This window comes from Pipistrellus hanaki (assembly GCF_964339955.1).
Source record: "Pipistrellus hanaki genome assembly, chromosome: 7".
In the NCBI taxonomy this organism is placed as follows: domain Eukaryota; kingdom Metazoa; phylum Chordata; class Mammalia; order Chiroptera; family Vespertilionidae; genus Pipistrellus; species Pipistrellus hanaki.
Window position 1 is genome coordinate 41,790,587 of NC_140509.1, and position 21,697 is coordinate 41,812,283.

Sequence of the window (21,697 nt, forward strand, 5' to 3'; positions counted from 1 at the left end):
AGGGACCTCACCAGAAGCCAGGCTTTGCAGCTGTGCTATTTCATATTGAGTTAACACTATTGAGCTCATGGCTGTGCAGTTCTTACAGCTCTGCTGTGTCACCGTTGAGCTCTTTACACTGAATAAAATTTTCAAAATTTTTTATTCACCACACCCCAAAGTGGGGATTCCTGTTGGCACCAAACTTACTTTAATGATCAGTGGTTGACATACGGAAAACTTTGGGGGAGGGAAGTTTCCAAGCTAGGATTTACACAATAGCCTGGAGCAGTCTTATAGAAATTAAAAGCCATTATTGAGAGTATGATGAAAACCACAAAAAAAACTGAATGTACCCAAGTGCTGGGATGGGGCAGTCTCCCGAGTCCCTGCTCCCCCTTACTTTGGCGCGGGCGCCCCCTCTCCTTGCTGCAGACGGGTGTGTTCTGTCTGCGTAGGGGAAGCCAGTCTCTTTCAACATAGAGATTGGAGCCTATAATTTTAAAAGCTTTGCTCAGTCCCTAAGAATTGGGAAAAAACAGTAATTTGCAAGCGTGTGTCTTTGAATTTTTTTTTATACAAATTATCCAGGGGACATTGTTTGGGATTTGAAGGAGTAAGCTGTTTGAGAGTGACCTTTCAAAATGGTTTTAACACAAACTCTTCCTTTTCTGATTGTGATGTTTATGTTAAGGACTTTGTCTCCAGTCATTTCTTCAGGGTCACCCAATGCTCTCAACTCTGTCACTTATTTGTTAAAGCAGAGATTCTTAAATTTGGTTCCTGCTGCCCTCCTATCTCGGTAATTGTTTCGAACTGCCCGAGGTTAAGTAGTAGTTAGGCTCAGACAACGTAATGAGTACTTGTGCCCAGATAACATAGAAGATGTTTGAAAAAATAATACACATAATTGAAAGAAAAACATTTTTAAAAATATCATTCTTAATATAACCACAATTAGCAACAAGATGTGTCTGTACTACTTTTCAAATCTTGGGATCAGACTGGATCCCACCACTCTCATTTCCTGTCCCACGTTAAGTCAGTTAAGTTTAATTGCCTTCACATAATTTACTTCTCACTTTACAATCATCTGTATATAAAATGTTATCCTGTAGTGTGAGACCCCTATACGGAAACAATTGTATCATAATTGCCTTGTAAGCAAATAAAAATGGGATTAAGCCATGTAGGTTCATATATTTATTAGGGGGACGAAGCATATTTAATTTACTTAAACTCATCCAACCATGTAGAGAAATGTACATTTGAGAAAAATGGAACAGAGGAAGATTAGCAGAGAACAAGAATATGCATGTCTTATTGGCTTCATGAATGTTATCATAACAGTTTAAAACTACTTTAAGCAACTGGTAATAGGTATGCGAAGCTTTCTTCTCCTAAAAAAAAAAAAAAAAGCAGTCTTTGCCTTGGAATGTATTACACAGTCACAAAATGTATGTGTCACTTGTACTTATTTGCTCTTAAGAGAAACTAAAGTGATAAGATTTGGACCTATTTATCTTATTTGCTGGAAGTAAATTTGTGCCTAGGAGTATGCCATTTGGCTCTATCCAGCATCTGACAGCTACACATGGGACATATAGAGGAATTAATGAAACATCATGAAAAGATCCCAGTACCCAGTTGGAGTCATTGAAAAAATGGTCCACAACTTTAGCCGTGTACACTAACTCTGCTAATACTTCATTTTCCATTAGTGGTTGAGATTGGGCTGTTCTATCCAAGGAAAAGGTCCAAATAATTAGTATTTACCATTTTTCAATTGTAATTAAAAAAAACAAACAAACTATTTCATGGTGTCCATGTTGGAATGAACAATGCACCACCAAACATCAAACTTCAGCCGGCGGCGGGCATGTGGCCCATGGCCTCGAGTTTGACATGCTGGCACTAGACCAGTGGTCAACAGACTCATTAGTCAGCAGAGCAAATATCAACAGTACAACGATTGAAATTTCTTTTGAGAGCCAAAGTTTTTTAAACTTAAGCTTCTTCTAACGCCACTTCTTCAAAATCGACTCACCCAGCCCGGGGTATTTTGTGGAAGAGCCACACTCAAGGGGCCAAAGAGTCACATGTGGCTTTAGAGCAGCAGTTTGCCAACCACGGGATTAGACCAAAGTACAGTACGTTGTAGCCATGGGCCAAACCTATCTAGCTGTTCCATAAACAAAGTTTTATTAGGACACAGACATACTCATTCATGTACATTCTGTCTGTGGCTGCTTTCTCACTCTTCTGGCAGAGCTGAGTAGTTGTTGCAGCGATCATGTAGCCCACAGCACTTACTATATTTACTGTCTGTTCCTTTACAGAAAGTTTGCTGACCCCTTCTGTAGACTTAAAATTTGCATACCTTGGTATGGGAGCAGCTGCTCCTCGTTAGCAATCTCTCTGACCCAGTTACCTCACCATCATAATGGGAATAGTGAAACTGCCTAATGAGTTAGTTGCAATAAAGTGGATTTTATATGAAATTATTTCAGGCAAGTTACTAAATGTATCTTCTCGTTATCCGTCTATCTTCCTTAGACCAATACTTTTCAAACGTATGCATAAGAATCACCTGGGGAACCTACTAAAATTCCAAGATCCCATCTCTCCTCCCTAGATGCTGATTTGGTAGGTCCGGGGAGGTGCACATTTAATAACACCTGCGTCGGAATGGGAGGGGAGGACGGGAAGAAGGAGGGTGCAGGTGGCCTACTCTTTAAGCAGCTCAGACCCTTGTGGCAACTTGTCTTTTGGTCCCTAGAAATAGTTTCTCTACCAGTTGAGATACGCTTCTTGTCTCACCCATTATTGAAGCCTTGCCTACCTGATAGCGGAGCTTGGAACCAAGAGGGGAATGCCCAGCGGGTGTTAATCATCAGCATTCTGAACATGTGCAGAGACCCAGCCAGTGGGCTTATCCTATAAATCAAATCGTTCACTGCCTGGCTTCACCACCTAGAGAGCCATCTGCGGCTCTGCTTCCAAATAGAAATAATGACAGGAAAGTTGGCCCTGGGGCGCTAGCAAACGTGACTGGTTCCCACTGGCACACACGACACCTATTCGAGTTAATATTAGCCTATGGCCCTCTGCTTGCTGTCTCTCTAAAATCAAGGTAAAAGTTAATAGCAGAAGGAGTTACCAAGAGAGGAAGGACCTAAGTCCTGGTGCTTTATAGGTACTTTAGGAACGGATGCTTATTTAATTGTTTATAATTTCCTTAATCTCCACAATGTATTATCCTGGGTTATGGGTTACTTAATGAATGGCTCGATCACTGAAGCCTTTGTTTTCTTCCATTTGCTATTCAAAAACTTAGTAAAGAGCTGTAAAACCAGTGATGAATAGTAGTTAAATCCCCTGGCACCTGGTGGGTTTTTAAACAAGACAGAAAAAAAGTGAGACCCACTTCCCCCTTCCCCTGTCGCCCCCCAAAATACCCCCACCCCCAGCCAAAAAATACATAGATAAAGACTTGAAGGGAGAATCAGTCATTCTTGATGTGAGAACAGCTATGTTGCACTGTTTTAAAACTGAAAATCAGGTGCTTTAAACAGTTTTCATCTTTGCTACCCTGCTGAAACAAAATCTGGATGTAAGCCAGGGTATTTTGTACTTTGAAATGTGAGTAAATACTTTATTATCCAATGAGGGATTTACAGCTAATTAGATGCCTTCCTGATGAGACACATCTAGGGAAATTTATTTCAAAAACATTTCAAATATCCTATATGAGGTTATCAAAGACTTCCTTTAAATAAGTGATTTCCCTTAGATCCAGGATATATAATATATGATTAGAATTAATAAAATTCAGAGTATACCCTCTTTTTAGGAGCTCATCATTACCAGGAAGGTTAGGAATATTGTTATGGAACACTTTATTATATATTATTGTTACTAAAATGATAGCTCTAAATTATCCCTTTCCCCTCCTCCAAAATATGGAACGGGTATAATTGATTTTTAGATACCAAAATTTCTTTCCTTTCCCTTACTAAATCCTTGAGAAAAGACCATTTTTGAATAAAAGAAAGTTTATAGCTTTAAAATTTTATTTTTTTAGATTATTGGTATGTTTTTTAAATTGAGATATAATTGACATGCAACATTATGTTATTTTCAGATATACAACATAATGATTTGATATATATTGTGAAATGATCTTCACCAAAAGTCTAGTTAACATCCATCGCCACACATAGTTACAAATATCTTTATAATAACAACTTAATATTTTAATTATAATAACTATTATTTTGATATACCCAAAACAAATTATCTTGATGTTCAGTGGGTTTCTGTCTTTAAGAATCCTAAATTCACTCATTTATGTTCTTCTCTTAAGTGTTTAAAGACTCAAAAATACAACACTGTGCTTGTAATTGAATGGTTGTGTTAAAAGTAACCATGGGTTTGTGCATTTAAAAATAGACTATAAAAATATTGTATTAGGATATAAAATGTTTTTCTTACTATGTCTCTCTTTCTCCAGGCTTTTGAAATTGCCTTAATGTCAGGGATATTTACTTTGGGAGTAAGAGAATAAATTAGAGGCTTTTAGTAATTGTTCTGAATTTACTAGCCAACTAAGTTGGATGAACGTTAATATCCCAGTTTTGTAAGGGATACTTGGTAGTGTTAATGAAAGCTGTGTACAAAGTGGGGAGAAAACACATTTCCCAATGCAGTAAGCAAAGAGAAGCCATGATGGATTTGGTATGTAAAAAGCTGCATTAGAGGCTATTAGGGTATTTACTACTAGTGAGCGAGGCGGGAAATGTTATGTTATTGTGCTAAATCTAGAAGAAAAGATCAAGTATTGATTGTAACCAACTCCGTTATCATAAATCCACGCTGCCTGGGCCCCACAGAATAAACGGCATTGGTTAAGTTTGCATGTATTGCTACCCTAGGATCAGGGAAGCAAAATGTTTTACTATTCTCTGCAAAGCCCAGCCTCTCCACTTGAAAAATAATTTAGGGAAAAAATTTCTCCCAGAATTTTCATAGAAAAGATGTGTATTCTGTGTCATAGGTAGAGGATGGGAAGAAGGTGGCAAACTGTTCAAACTACTCTTGATATGTTTTTCAAAGAAATAGAAGTTTAATTCTCAATGGTGCTAATGGTTTAAATGACAGTGTACTAAAGTTTACTACTTTTTCATTTCCCAATCTATATCTATCTATCTATCTATCTATCTATCTATCTATCTATCTATCTATGTATCTATCTATCTATCTATCTATATAAAAGCCTAAGTGACCGGTAGACCGAATGTCCAAACAACCAGTTGACCAGTTGCTATGATGCTCTCTGACCATCAGGGGGCAGATGCTTGATGCAGGAGCTGCCATGATACATACTGGCCATTTAAAAATAAACAGCACCACAGACCCTGGTTCCCGCAAACCAACACTCGGCTTCCCCCAGCTGGGACACAGGCCCTGCCACCATTCTGGAGCAACACGCCACCAAATAGCAGCCTATACTGCCGAGACCCCATAGCTCAAAATGCAGCCGGTCCACAGCCCAGTCCAGCCCAGCCCAGCCCGGAAATTTACTTTGTGGTTACATTGCGAGGAGGGAGGGATGCAACACAGGCGGAGTTCTACTTCCCCACCAGCATGGCAGTTATAAAGGTATTTACCTTATAATAATTTGTTTAAAAAAATGTTTCTGTGACTCAAATCCATGAGAGCAGGGGACTAGTCAATGAGGAACCAACCCTCTGTGTCACCTTTCTAAGAGAGGCGGGGAAAGGTAGGAAAGTGAATGACAGAGGGCACAAAGGCTGCTGTCAGGCATGAAACCAGAGCCAGGCCTTCCTGGCAGCCAGGGCTGCACTCCTCTCTTCAGAGCCTGCCAGGCTCCCATGAAGCAGACTTCCCCGAAAGGGCATCTTTATTGTCCATTTCCAAGAGAGGTAATTCAGCTGGGTTCGAATGTGGAGGCCTGGGGTTTTAAGCTACATTACTTAATGCTAATCAGAAAGAAAAGGACAAATAAATAGGGAGCCCAAAGGAAAGTCATTGACCATAACTTTTATCTTATTTTTTAAAATATATTTTATTGATTTTTTACAGAGAGGAAGAGAGAGGGATAGAGGGATAGAGAGTTAGAAACATCTATGAGAGAGAATCATCGATCAGCTGCCTCTTGCACACCCCCTACTGGGGATGTGCCCACAACCAAGGTACATGCCCTTGACCGGAATCGAACCTGGGACCTTTCAGTCCGCAGGCTGATGCTCTATCCACTGAGCCAATCCGGTTTCGGCATTGACCATAAAATGTATTAGTTTTACTACTAAAAAAGAAGGAAAGAGTGGTGGCAGACCAACCTAGGGCCATCAGAAAGGGTGTACACTCCTAGAAATGTAGATGCCTCTTTGTCCTGCTGGTTCACAGAGTTCATCCTCATTTGTCTTGTCTCTTTCCAGTGGTCTCTGTCCTTCCAAATTACCGTGTCTTTAAGTTCATCGCCTCAATTTCCATAAATCCGGCAATAATTCAGATGACCCTCAGGTTAATCCAAAGCTATTATTCCAGAGAACTGGACTCTGCAAAGTCCTTTCTTGTCCAGTTTTTTCAGCCACGCTTTCCACTTCCACTAAGGATCATTTATCTAGCTTAGCAGCCTTGGAAGGCTGAGGGTTATTTTTATTTAAACATGATGACAGTTGTAAGCAGATGTGTCAAGCCTCATCTTTACTTCTTCCCATAAATGTTACTCTGCTTAATTATCATGGACAAAGAAAGCAGACAATAGTATTTCTAATATTTCTTGAACTATGCTGTTACTATATAAAATTGATTAAATGTTATCCTTGGCCCTAGAGAAGCATATCTCCTAAAAAATAAATCAATTTACTTTTGATTCAAATAATTCACTTTCCTTTGTAGAAGTTTTTAAGAAATTGTCCTGTTGGGGCTCTTCCTAATTTTTTCAAATTTGGGGTCCAGATGGCCTTTTTCTAGAGCACACCAGATAGAGGAATAATGGGACCTGAAAGATCATGATCACAGGGACAGGAAACTTGCCTGACAGTGATCCATTTGGATAGCAATGTAGATACCATCAATGGATAACAAATTCATTTATTCCTTTTTTTTGAGAGAGATTGTATATGCAATATTTATAAGACAAACCAACTTAGATTAAACAACTATTAAAATCAGAGAAGCTTTAAAAATGCCTTGAATATGACAAGATTTAGGAAGTATACATTTTTAAAAAATAATTTTTCTCTTAAGTTTTCTGTTATGTTTGCTACTTAGGATCATTTCAGGATGAGAGACAATGGAAGGAGAAAGAAATGAAACCATTATCTCAGAGTCAAATTGTCCACCCTTGCTGGGTTGTGCCATCAGTGTTCTGGAATTCACAAAGTAGAGTATTAATTCCAGAAGATTCATATGCACCTCTGGAGTTGCTCAGTTCCTTGAAATTGGGATCAACAGTTATATATATCACATATGCCTTTGTGTGAACAGAAGACCAAACAAACAAACAAACAAGCAAACAAACAAAACAACAACCAGAAGTGCATGTGCTAAGGAGCAGAAAGAATATATAAATGGGAAGCAAGCTGAGTAAAGGTAATTAATAGGGAGAGTGTATTAGTTGATGAGAGAGAATGCTAGTAGACTTGGTATGGGATGAGATTTCTTTTAAAAAATATATATTTTATTGATTTTTTACAGAGAGGAAGGAAGAAGAATAGAGAGCCAGAAACATCAATGAGAGAGAAACATCGATCGGCTGCCCCCTGCACATCCCCCACTGGGGATGTGCCTGCAACCTAGGTACATGCTCCTGACCGGGAATCAAACCTGGGACCCCTCAGTCTGCAGGCCGACGCTCCATCCACTGAGCCAAGTCGGTTTCGGTGGGATGAGAGTACTTATAACAGATTGTAAATTAATACCATAGCATTAGGTTCTGTTTATAGGAAGATATATAGTTACCCAAATGATTTAGCAGTATGGAAGTATGAGATTCATGGCTTTTATGTTGATCCAACTTTATGTTCAATGTAAAACTGATGCTAGTACTTTAGGATTTAAATAATTTTTAGAAGTCTATATTCACTCGTAACAACTCAGTATCATTTGTTAAATAAAGACGTGTGTGTGTGTGTTATGGGCTGTAGAGCCAGCTCTGATTCTTGGTGACTCAATGAATGAGTGATGTTCACCTAGTCCTGTCCTCAACAGCCCTGCTCAGCTCCTGTGACTCACGCCTGTGGGTTCTTTTGCAGAGTCAGTACATCTCATATTTGTTTTTCCTGCTGCCTTCTCTTTTCCCAGCATTGTCTTTACCAAAGAACCCTTCCTTTTCAGGATGTGCCCCAAATAGGGCAGCCTCAGTTTGGTCATTTTTGCCTCCAAGGATATTTCAGGCTTAATTTGCTCTAGAACCTACTGGGTCATCTTTCTGGGAATCTATATAGGTTTTAGATTTGTTCATAAATTAATTCACTCATAAAGATGTTTTAGGGCCATTCATAAAGGAAATTAGGAGCATTGTTAAAACATGGTAAGAATATAAGCATTTTAATATATTGTAATTGGATTGGATTTCACATGTCTGCAGAAATGAGTGCCATATTCAACCCCAACTTGTAAACAGAATATTAAAAATGATGTTATTGAATCTTTACTCCCCTGGAAGTTTGTCTAATATGTGGAGTAGTTGTCACACTGTTTCATAAAATTCATATCATAAAAGCATAACTAAATTAACATATTTATATTCTATCTTACTTCACACGTTCATTAGAAGTGACTAGTTGCTAGTTTTTAAAAATGTAGTGAAAGAAGTTTGCAGTGTGTGAGTTCATTTGGGATCAGGCTGTTTTGCAGAGTCAACTAATTACAGTAGTTTGTAGTATATTTTGAAATCACATAGTGTGATTCCTTCAGCTTTGTTCTTTTTTATTCAAGATTGCTTTTGCTATTTGAGATCTTTCATGGTTCCATATGAATTATAGGATTGTTTATTGATAAATCTTTATCATTGAAGGATATCATACTAACTAATCTCATTCCTAGGAAAGGCAATCTTTTGTTAGGTCCACTTTTGTAAAAAGAAAAAAAGAGATGATAATGTATATATTTGTCTCCTGGAAATATGGACTAATCTCACTTGTCAGTTAGGTGTAAAACCACCCTTCAGTAAGAGAGGCTTGTCTTTAATAAGGTCTGTGATAACAGAATATCATACCCCTTTATGAACTGTAACTGAGGAGAATTATTATCGGTCCCTGAAGTTAGAAAGCTGTCTTTGTTCTTTAATAAGATAATTTCATCACTCGTGGTGATATTCTATCTAATAGTCTAAATTCCTACATCCACGGGCAGGAACTTCACTTCTTTTTAACCTGATCAAGTGTCCAATTTTAGAACAACAGATGGCTAGAGCTTGCTTTATACTGATTTTTCCCCTCTAAGATATAGAAAGCATTTCTCTAGTCTCTTGCAACTTGATCATCTGTGCACCCTTACAGAAATCTCAAAGCTCCCTAGATGGTTCAGATGGTTCTGAGTGTTATCTATAAGCACTTACATCTGTCAGGCTTTTGTTTGGAGGCCAGAATAGGAATGCCACATGATACACAGGACGGGATCCTGTAATCTTGCCTATTCACATGTGATGCACCATAGTTTGTTAAGAGACTTTTGTATTTTAAAAACATCTTTTGAAGAACTTACATTACTCCTATACAAGTTACCTCGTAATGCCTTGGAAAAATAGTATACATTTCTGTGTGTAAGGGAAATGGAAGATTCTTTATTTTATACTGGATTGTGAGTTAAATTTTACTTTGTCTAGATAGACCTGAGGAGTTGTTTGTAGGGCCTATCTTGGCTTTTAGGAGCAGGAAAGAAATTATTGGGGTCAGGAAGGGAACAAGAGTGTTGCCAATTGCAGCATGAGAATTCCACAAAGCTGTGTTTTTGTGTGTGTTGAGGGGAGAAGGGATGGTGATGAGGAGGAAGGAAATAGATAATTATTCAGATAATCTGACTAAAAATCCAAACAAAAAGAGACAACCTGGTGAGACATGAGAGAACTTTCGGCTTCACCGTGTGCCTCCTGATTTGCCCTGAAAATCTGGCCCATAAAGGTCCTCTTTCTGGCATTTTGCTTTAAATTCTTGTAAAAATGTGAATGTTTGCAAAGGAGTTCAGTGATCAGACTCTGGAGCTAGGTCAATGTAAGACAAGTTCTGATTCCATGACATGCTATCTGTGTGACCGTGGTTAACTTCTTTGTGCCTCAGTTTCCTCATATTTAAAATGGAGAGATAATAGTATCTACCTCATTGCATCATTATGGGTGAAGTTCCTAGCTAGCAAAATTAATATGTATTCATAGTAGAAACACAGATAATATAGAAATTAGCAGAAGATAAACATCTCCAATCTAATGGGTGGATATATTTCATTTTATTAAACTGTTACCATAGTGTTGAAGCTTTAGGTATGTTTCAGGTTTACATGTAATGCTTTAATAAACATTTTGCATCTTAATCTTGCTCTTGAGTACTTTCCATGAAGAGAAGCATAATTACTGAGTCTAGAGGTATTTATATTTTTAAGGCTTTTGACACATATTGCCAGATTGCCCTCCTGAAATTTGCTAACAATACATGAAATTTTGTTTTCTTACCCTCCTGGCAGTATTGATTATTCTAATTTTTATATTAAATTTGATAGGTAAAAAGATTGTATCTTCATTGTTATATTATTGTTTGATTACGAAGAAGGCCTAACATTTATATACAGAATGGGGCAAAAGTAGGTTTACAATTGTGAGTATACTAAACTTTATTCTTGTATTATTATTTATTAACTAGAGGCCTGATGCACGAAATTCGTGCAAGAGTAGGCCTTCCTTCCCCTGGCTGCTGGCACCAGCTTCCCTCTGGCACCCGGGACCCTGACGTCCCTCTGGCCGCTGGTAGGCACCCAGGACCTGGGCTTCCCTCGCAGCCCCAGCTTCGTCCAGAAGGATGTTTGGTCTAATTAGCATATTATGCTTTTATTATTATAGGTTATTGTGTTATTTTCCATACGAACAACTGTAAACCTACTTTTGCCCCACTCTGTATATAAATGTGTTTTAACTCTTATATTTCTTTTGTGTGTGAAATCTGCCTGAATTCCTTGTGCACTCTTTTTTTGAAGTATCCACCTTCTTGTAAAATATCAATTCATAAGAGCTCTTTAAGCAAAAAGGCTAGTGGTTGGCTTCATTGCTTCTTTCCCCCCCAAGGAATGAAGTTTCAACAACTTGGCTAATGAATCTAATCCTCGAGATTGCCAATTAAGCTTTATCCATACGGTCTCTAAAAGAAGACTACAAAACAGTTGATACTTATACTATTATAGTATCCAAAGTATATTATTTTTTAAAAAATATATTTTATTGATTTTTTTACAGAGAGGAAGAGAGAGGGATAGAGAGTTAGAAACATCGATGAGAGAGACATTGATCAACTGCCTCTTGCACACCCCCCACTGGGGATGTGCCCGCAACCAAGGTACATGCCCTTGACCGGAATCGAACCCGGGACCTTTCAATCCGCAGGCTGACGCTCTATCCACTGAGCCAAACCGGTCTCGGCCAAAGTATATTATTTATGTACACAATAAGAAAGTCTCTTTTTTTCCTTCTGAGTATATCAGATACTTGTTGGTGAGTTGACTTATGATTTGCAGTTTGCTTTGTGGGTGCTTCATTCGGATTAGATATTATGAATCCTGTTTTGTGTTTACTAATTAGTATGGTACCTTGATGGACTCCTCTACTATTTACTGAACACTGTCTTAGTATTTACACTCTTACTTACAGTCAGCCATACTGTTATGTCCCGTATTAATCAAGGACTCCCTATGTCGAAGCATCAAAAGACCCACAGGTTTTTGTGGAGCGGAGTTCATAATGCTCAGTATCCAAATGACTTGAAAGGTGGTATTCTTAGAAAGACTGGAGCCGTTGCAAAATATTTATGCTTCACTGATTCCTTTGAAGAGTGTCCCAGGAGTTCACCGGGTCCAGGGCAGATCATTGTTGCTCATGCCTCCTCCTGCACAGACAGCTCCTGAATGCATCCTTATGATGGGGGCTTCATTCATCCGTGCAGCGTTTGGAGGCTTGAGCCTGAAGCATATATTTTTGTGAAACCTGGAGCTGAAGTGCAGTTTGAAGCTTGACTCATACCTTCAAACACCTTTTGGAATGTAACATAGCTGTAAAAAATTCCTGTTGCGCTGACAGTTCCCACCTTTTTTACTTCTCAAGCTGTCCCCATTGTGAGCCCCTCCCCTCCCTTGCCTCCCCTCGCTCAGTTTAAGAAAAAGCAGAAGCGTCTTCCGAAAACCCCTGAGTAACTCACACCAAACATGTATGGCTTTGGGTCTTACAGGTTTGTTTGTTTGTTTTTTGTTTGTGTGTGTGTGTGTGTGTGTGTGTGTGTGTGTGTGTGTGTGTAGTTTATCCTCTAAACCAGTGTTTCCCAAGCTTTTGACATATGGGTACCCCTTCTATAATTTTCATAACACTGAGTACCCCTCGTACTCATGAGAACGTAGAATTAGGCGCAGCTAAGCACGGTGCAGTGCATATCCCCACCAAACTCCGGTGCAACGTGCACCCCCACCAAACTCTTCCTGTACCCCTGGAGGTACGTGTACCACACTTTGGGAAACACTGCCTAAGGAGATTCCTAAAGTTCTAGTTAGAGAGTCTAAAATACTCACATTTTGCCTAATGGATGGTAATGAAGATGCTTATCTTACATGTCTAGATTATTACTATTATTATTTTTTTACTTAAAGTTTAATGAACTATTCTGTAATACCTATAATCTTTTATTTGAAAGTAAGAACACACAATGGAAAAATATGTAAAATCTGCATAAACCAGGAGAGCAAACATCGAGTCCTTACCAATATTATTTATAAATATTTAGGTGTTATTTACTTGGACATGGCAAAGACGTTCTTTATTGATGGTTGAATGTGGAGGTTTACTTACAATTAATTTCGTTTTAAAATATTTTTATTGATTTCAGAGATGAAGGGGAGAGGGAAAGAGAGATAGAAACATCAATGACGAGAAAGAATCACTGATTGACTGCCTCCTGCACGCCCCCTACCGGGACAGACCTCGTAACCTGGGCATGTGCTCTGATCGGGAATTGAACCATGACCTCCTGGTTCCTGGTTGATGCTCAACCACTGAGCCACACCAGCTGGGTTACAATTTAATTTTGTATTTTAATTTTTCTGAGTGGCTATGACTGTTTTCAGCTAACCTAAGTTGTTTTATAGTATTTATCTGGCCACTTACTCTGTCTTTAGAGTTTTTAGTAATATTTTAATAAATTTTCAAAGGCATGGCCCTTTGTAAAAATTTGTATTACAAACTTGATTCTTCTTGAGCCTCTCTCCCTAGCTTTTCCCTGTCCCACCTCTATCCCTTGACTCTTTAATCCCAACCCCCATTTCTGGGTCTGTTTATTTTTTGCCTCATGAGTAATGATTATTGTCTTATGAATTCAGCCCTTTTTAAATGAGGCTCTAAAACTGTCTGTTAGGTTTGGGGTTTTCTTTAGGAATATTAATTATTACCTCCTTGCTTTCCTGTACCCAGCACAAAAGCAAGTTGAAGAAGGAGAAAAGAAAACACCTGTTTAGAAAATGTGGTATTTGAGTAAATTCTTACTGCAAATGATTGACAGCAGAGCCTCAGATAATCAGCTCAGCCTTATCTGCATTGGTTTCCTGAGGTTGTAGATGCCAAATGTTCCTACTGTACATGGGCTGCTACCACGTGCGTTTCATGTGGTTCTCCACTTTTGTTGCCACCATTTAAATTCACAATTTCAGCTCACATCTCTGTGACATTAGCTTCTCACTGGGCTTTTCCTGCCCCAGGGCCAAGTTCCTTCAGGCTGAGAGTCCAACAGGCAGCCACTTGACTCCAATGACCGGAGCACGGAGCACCGTTGGGAGTGGGTGAGTGTCCTGCCCAGCACACTAAAACTCCTGCCAAGTTCTGGTCACAGTCCTTCCCTCTTCAAGCTCCTTCACCTAAGCTTCAGATTAATTTGTTAGTTTCATCGTTTGCTGCCCCAGACCCCAAAATTATGCTCTGAGTGAGTAGCCTGGCAGGCTTTAGCAGCCAGCACTTTCCTTCCCGCAGGTCTCTGTGCAGGGAAACTCGACCCACCATGGAAGTGACGGCATCTCCCCAGCATTCCTTTCTGGTCCCGGTTTGGCAGTGCTCCTCGCATTCTGTAGCTCCACGTCTGGAATTCTTTTCACCTTGTAGACCCTTATCTCTCTTGCCTGAGGATAGGAACCAACTTACTCATTCCTGGATCCAGCTGCTTGGCTGGCTCAGTCTTTCATTTCCTTCTGTGTTTCCCTTAGTAAGTTTCCCTTATTTCTCCTATTGTAAAACAACAACCACACAAACTCTCGCTTTACCCAAATTCTCTTCCTGCTACAGCGGATTGTAGTTCTCTCCTTCCTTCTATGAACTTTTTTTTTTTTTTTTTTTAATGAAACAGAATCGTGTAATTAATTTGCCTGATAAATAAGCTCATTGGAGAAAAATACAAATACAGAATTCAAAGAGAGTAAAAATCATCCAAAATGACACCATTCAAAAATAAATGGTCTTTTACTAAACATCCTGTTCCATTCCACACACATACTATACTCTTGTGCACAACACATGGTTTTATATCAGAGATTTTATATTAGTACTATGCATGCTGTTCTGGAACCTGCTTTAACAATTACATATAATTTTTAAATACAACAATAAATATATAATCAATTAATATTTAATTGATGTTAATATATAATAAACATATAATTAATATCTTGGGGGCCTCTTTCCAAGCCAGTTTTTTGTTAATCCTTATCATTATTGTAAATGGCCGTGAAGCATTCCATCGAATAAAAATTATTTAATTCAATTATTCCATTGAATAAAAAAGGATATTTGGAGAGATATCCTTTTTTTTCTTGTATAGCTAACACTATAGTAATTGTATTAGGTTTCTCCAGAGAAACAGAACTAATAGAAAGAAGGTGTATATATACACACACACACACACACACACACACACACACAGAAATTTATGATAAGGAATTGACTCACGTGATTATAGAGGCTGAGAAGTCCCGAAATCTGCAGACCGAAGGCCTGAGCCCGAAGAGCTGATGGTGCACATTCCAGTCTGGGTCTGAAGGCGGGAGATGACTGATGCCCCTGCTTGAAGACCTGAGGTGGAGAGAGCACAGTCCCCTCTAGCTCAGCCTTTTGTTCTCTTCCAGCCTTCCCCAGATTGGGTGAGGCCTGCCACATTACGGAGAGCCACGTGCTTTACACTCAGTCTACTGATTCAGATGTTACGCTGTTGCTTTAATGTATTTAATGTGGCTGCTAGAAAGTTTTAAGTTACATATGTGGCTTATTTCTGTTGGACAACTTTGATCTAGACTGGGTAAGTGCTGGGAAAGAGGAAGCAAGCCCTGTGAATGTCTGGGGAAAGGAGGCAGAGGGAACAGGAAGTGCAAAGGTCCTGAGATAAGCACGCAATGGTATTTTCAAAGAGCAGGAGAGGCCTTGTGGTTAGAGCAATACAGAGAGGAATAGGAGACAAGATCAGGGAGGTCTGGAGTTTAGAGGAGAGATACAGGCTGAAAAGTCAAATGCTGGAGTTATCAGCACTTGAAAGTAACTGAAGCTCAGAGAAGGCATGAGACACCTGGAAAGACAAGAGGCCCAAGGGCCGAATTACCTAATGTTACAGGTGGGAGTGGCTAAAAAGGTCGGAAGAAAACTAGGGGTGTGTATGTCACTTTCTCAAATGCTGCTAATGCCAAGTTAGTCAAGGACTAAGAAGTGACTTTGGAGTTTAGCAGTGTGAAGTGGAGATAACCTGTGACCTTGATGAGAAGAGTCCTAGTGAGTAATAGAGTGAACGTCTGATTGGAGTGGATTCAAGAGAGGAAAGAAGAGAAATTGGAATTATAGGTATAGACAACTCTTGTAAGAATAAGATTTGTCTTCCTGTTTAACTCATCTTTCATATACATTCCTCAGTAGTTTTTATGGGTATATATCCTATCTAATAAAAGAGAAACATGCAAATTAAACATCACTCCACTACACCTACAGCCAATCAGAGTGAGTATGCAAATTAACCCAATTAAGATGGTGGTAACCATAGAGCTGGAGCAAGCAGGAGGCTTGAGTTGCCCCCAGTGATGGAGGAAGCCAAGCTTCCCACCCACCCTGGCCTGCCTTGACCTCTGCTCAAGGCTACAAAGTTTCAATTGTAGAATATAAATAAATCCCAGATACCAGGGCCTCCACTTGGGTTGCCAGGGGGTGTGGCCGGCCTGCAAACCACCACAGGCCCCTTGCTCAGGCAGCCCCATGCCCAAAGAGAACCCCCTCCCTGAGCCGGGACACCTTTCAGGGCAAACCAGCTGGCCCCCACCCGTGCACCAGGCCTCTATCCCAGTGGTTGGCAAATTGGGGGTCATAAGCTACTTGAGACTCTTTGGCCCCTTGAATTTTAGCAAAGGTCAGCTTAGGAGTTACCCTAATTAAGTTAATAACAATGTACCTACCTATATAGTTTATGTTTAAAAAATTTAGCTCTCAAAAGAAATTTCAATCATTGAACTGTTGATATTTGGTTCTGTTGACTAATGAATTTGCCAATCACTGCTCTATCCTATCTAATAATAGAGTAATATGCAAATTGACCATCATCCCAATACACAAGATGGCTGCCCCCATGTGGACACAAGATGGCCATCACAAGATGGCCAACAGGGGAGGGCAGTTGGGAGGGACCAGGCCTGCAAGGGAGGGCAGTTAGGAGTTACCAGGCCAGCAGAGGATGGAAGTTGGGGGTGATCGGGACTGCAGGGAAGGGTAGTTGGGGGAGGACCTAGGCCTGAAGGGGAGGGCAGTTGGTGGGGACCAGGCCTGCAAAGTAGGGCTGTTGGGGCCAATCAAGCCTTCAGGGGAGGGCAGTTAGGGGTGACTAGGCTGGCAGAGGATGGAAGTTGGGGGCAACTGGGCCTATAGGGAAGGGCAGTTAGGGGTGACCAGGCTTGCAGGGAGGTCAGTTGGGTGGGGGGCAGGCCTGCAGGGAATAGCAGTTAGGGGCGATGAGGCTGGCAGGGGAGGAACTGTTTAACATTTTATTCTTTAACTAGCAACCTTGGGAAAAAGTTACATCAGGAGGCAAATGCAAAAATCCACAGCAAGCTGTTTTCCCTTGTTACATGGGAAGCAGACTCACTCCAGAACTGGCTACAGCATCCTGTCCACATCTTGGTCCCAGGTGCATGGTTGCAGACTGGCTTCACTTTGTCTAAAGGCCTAGCTCAAGGGCATTCATAGTCCTTAAGTTTGAGCATCTCTCGCTCCTGTCTTAGGCGGTGCCTCTCGGCCATGGACTGGAGCATCCACTTGGTTTGGAGTTTGTACAAGTAGTTGCCGTAAACCATGACCTCGGTGAGGTTCGAGGATTCCAGAACCTTCAGCTTGCACATGGCTCTGCTCACTTGCTCGATGTATGGGATTCGAGATCTTCCAGGGCCAAACATGTCTTCCAGCAGCACCGTCCGGACCTGGAGCCTCCTTCCATATTATTTTAAAATGCCTCACAGGCATTGCATTATTTATGTTTAAATATTTCAGTATGCAGCTCTAAAAGAGAAGGACTTATTAAAATCACCACACTGCCATTTATCACATTTGAAAAATAACAATTCTTTAATAGCATCAAATATAGCCAATATTCAAATTTCCAATATCCATAAGAATTTGAAATATTTTATTTTGAATAAGGATCCAAATAACATTGGTCACTATGATTCTTAAATTTCTTTTTATCTCTCTTTCCTTGTGAGCTTTTTATAAGATATATTTTTGTTTATTTCAGAGAGGAAGGGAGAGGAAGAGAGAGAGAAACATCAGTGATGAAAGAATCATTGGTCCGCTGCCTCCTGCACACCCCACAGTGGGGACGGAGTCCGCAACCTAGGCATGTGCCCTTGACCAGAATCGAACCTGGGACCCTTCAGTCTGCAGCATAAGCTCTATCCACTGAGCCAAACCATCCAGGGCCTTTGTGAGCTTTTTTGATGAAATCAGGTTCTCTGTCCTGTAGAGCTTTACAGGCTGTATCCTTGTGGTGTCATTTAACATGTTTTTATGTCCTCAGTATTTCTAGTAAATTGGCAGTTGGGTCTCAAAGCTTGACCACGTTCAGGCTCAGTGTATTTTGACATGACTACTTCGTAAATGGTGGTGTGTTCCTTCCTCAGGAGGCATGCTTGTTTCTCTTTATTAACAGCGATTGATGTTTAATGTCTGGAGCCACCAAACCATTCGGTATTGCTGAGTGGATACTTTGATTGTACCATCACTTCTTTATTAGTTGAAATGTGAAGAAAAATTTTATCTCATGTACTGTTTGGCTTACTAGTGTTACAGTTTTCAATAGGATAAATCTCAATTCTTTCCTCTGTCAATTAGTTTTTATAGGAAATTTCATGTGGTAAAATTAGTTTCACCCAAGAGAGTCTATTGCACAGAACACAGTGCCTATTGGAATAGCTTCATGTAAGACTTTCCTTTCAAATTAACGTGTGGAAGTTTGCAGAGGATCCCGGAGATAATGGATTAGCTAAGAGGTCATGTCGTTCCACGTGTTCTTTCCAAATGCAGAATATCCTTCTTCCCCTGCAGCCCTTCCTGCCTCCTTCCCATCTCCTCTTGCATAAATATAAACGCATGCATGTATGTGTACATATTTATTACTTAAAGTTCCAGGACAACCTCATACTGTCGAATAGGTAACCGTGATTCTGCCCAGAGGTAGTGAATTCATGGTAGGTGCCCAAGGTTGAAGAAGACCCACAGAGGAGTGAGGGGAAATGGAGGTCTTTGCGTCTCCCAGGTCTTCCTTGTCATTGGCAATATTTTTGCTCCTCTGGGTACCTGTCAAAAACGTGCTGGGTCCTTTGCCAGACCCCCTCCAGGATATCCTGTGCCAGGTGTGTGAATGCATCGCCTGTGCGTTCTTCTAGAAAACCTCAGAGTGATGGGTGCTACGCACCCCGGCTCCAGGTTTTGAAGTGCCGGGCCTTGTTGCCGCCACCATTACAGGGTCTGACAGGTCTCTCATCGGCTGTCCTCTCTGCAAGCCACGGCGAATGGTGGTGTTTGATGCTGTGTGCCTCGTGGTCTACCTCCGAAGAGCAGAGAAAGGCCTTCAGTCCTCTGCCCCAAGGCTGCTGACGGCTCAGGCCAACCTGATGGGTATCTGCTTCCTCCCTGTGAGAAGGTACGGGCTCACAGCTGGCGAGGAAAAGCCCTCGAGGAAGAGAGGCCACTGCCTGCGCCCTGACCCCGCTCCGTCCCCAGAGTCGCTGCCTTTGCTCTGTGTTGTCAACGTGCACTGCTTGTTCTTTGTATTGACTTTGTATTGAATAGTTTCTTTAAATAAGACATAACTGGATTTTTTTCCTAACCTGGCATCCTAAATTTCAAGCTTATGTATGATGTAAGTTCCCCCCCCCCCCCCTTGCCTATGCCTTTATTTCTGTAGTCATTGCTGTAGGTCTAGAGAATTTATTAAAAAGGGTGTTTTGTGTTTTTTTTTTAACATCTTTTAAAACACTACTTTAAAGATATACACTGAGTGGCCAGATTATTATGATCTCTGAACACATTAGATAATCTGGCCAGTCAGGGTATATCCTATATTAAGGGTGTCGAACTCAATCAGAGAAGGGGCCAAAATCTAAAATCCAGCCTAAATCGCGGGCCGAATGGTTTACTGAACAGTCATAAACTGACAATGTCATAAACTGACAGCGGAGTGCAGTGATGACAGCGCGGTGCGGGCCACATTGCAAGGCCTGGCGGGCTGGATTTGGCCCGCGGGCCTTGTGTTTGACATATGTGTCCTATATAATAAAAGGCTAATATGTAAATTGTCCCCTCAACCAGGAGTTTGACCAGCAGGTAGGCTGGTCAACCGCCCATGTCCCCTCCCCCTGGCCAGGCTGGCTGGACCCCACCCATGCACGAATTCATGCACTGGACCTTTAGCACACACACACACACACACACACACTGAGTGGCCAGATTATTATGCGTTCAGAGATCATAATAATCTGGCCATTAGTGTAGCTTATTGGTTTTTCTCCCCTTTTTGAATCTCATCATTATTCTCATCCTTTTAGAGGCTGTCCAGGGTTAGGTCTCACCAGAAAACGTCTGTGTGCCAAATGTGTACTGTTGGTTAGTCAAGTGCAATAATGTTATTTGTAAAGTAGCACCTCATATTACCGGTGTGGGTGTTTTTTTCAATGTTTTACTTTCTAAACAAATGTCAGTCAAGTTAGCGGTGAAACTCCAGGCTCCAAATACAACTTGTCATTTGGAATGCAGGAGACAGAGGGATGCCAGAGGTGGCACGGATGTGTCAGACTTCCCCAAGGAGCTCACATTGTGATCCTGACAACTCTCCAACTTCTGCCTGTTTTCTCCACATCTCTAACCCTGCCGTTTGCTCGAGATGGGGACACGGAATGGACAGTGGTCCACAAGCAGATATCATCAGAGTTCACAAGGATGTTTTCATCTGAGAAACTCTAGTATTAATAACTTATAGATTTCTCCCTTCCTCCTTCTCTCTCTCTCTCTCTCTCTCTCTCTCTCTCTCTCTCTCTCTCTCTCTCTCTCAAATGTGAAATGTGTCCATTAAAGTGTTTATTTGGCTTGAGATTATTTGTGCTTTTCCTCTGGCTCCATGACAGCCTACAGTGAGGAGGTCTGACTTACCCAGTGTTGTTGACCTGGTCAGAATTTTTGTACTTTGAGTGAACCATAAAGAGAGACCATGCAAAATCAGATAATTGTCTCATTTACAAATTACAAGTTGTCAAAAAGCAACAATCCGTAGCCTCTCTATGTAAACATGAATAGATGCATGGAGACACAACTTTTTAAGGAAACTGACCCTCCCTTTAAGCACCAATTGGGGAGCTGTGCACATATGGCTCTCACTCCATGACTGTTTTCAAAATGAGAATTCTAAATTCTGTTTGTGAAGCTGGAAGCAAAAGAGAGAACGATCTAAAACGTGTTTATTTCCATTGGCTCTGTATGCTAGCATCTGTACTGGCATGCATGTGATTGGATTCAACGCATGGAAGGTTGAATCAGCACCCTTGTTTCTGGTCAGTTGCCAGAAATAAAGACATCAAAGGAGATAGTAAACTGGGCAGCAAATCAAAGCTGCATGAGTTTTTCACTCCAGGTCTCTCTCTCTGGAGCTTTTTAAAATGAAACTGCCCCTCCCAGAGGAGGCCACCCCTAAGCAGACGCGTTGCTCGTTCTTGTTACCTTTACATTTGCACATGTGTGGAATTGTTTTTGTAGGACAGATTCCCAGGTGGGAAATGCTCAAAGGGGTGGACATTTATAGTGTAATTGGTACTGCCAGATTGTCCTCCAGGAAGACTGTGTCCCTGCGCACGTCACTAACAGTGAAACTGAAACTATCTGAGGAGTTGGAGCTGGAGTGAAGTACTGCAGAGTGGTTGTGGGGAGCCGCCAGACGGCCCTGATGTT

At 40.8% G+C, this 21,697-nt stretch overlaps 2 protein-coding genes across 5 annotated transcripts in view; one reads left to right on the plus strand and one right to left on the minus strand.

The window, feature by feature from the left end:
• The window catches only part of ANKRD6 (ankyrin repeat domain 6), a 129,396-nt gene that overhangs the window by 3,072 nt on the left and 104,627 nt on the right, over positions 1 to 21,697 (plus strand). The window lies entirely within an intron of this gene.
• On the minus strand, positions 17,421 to 17,675 carry LOC311625862 (developmental pluripotency-associated 5 protein-like; the record flags this gene model as incomplete). Its single annotated transcript, XM_084890504.1, is given in 2 exon segments — positions 17,421 to 17,448; positions 17,450 to 17,675. Coding segments are annotated over 2 exon segments (234 nt in total). The 5' UTR covers positions 17,656 to 17,675.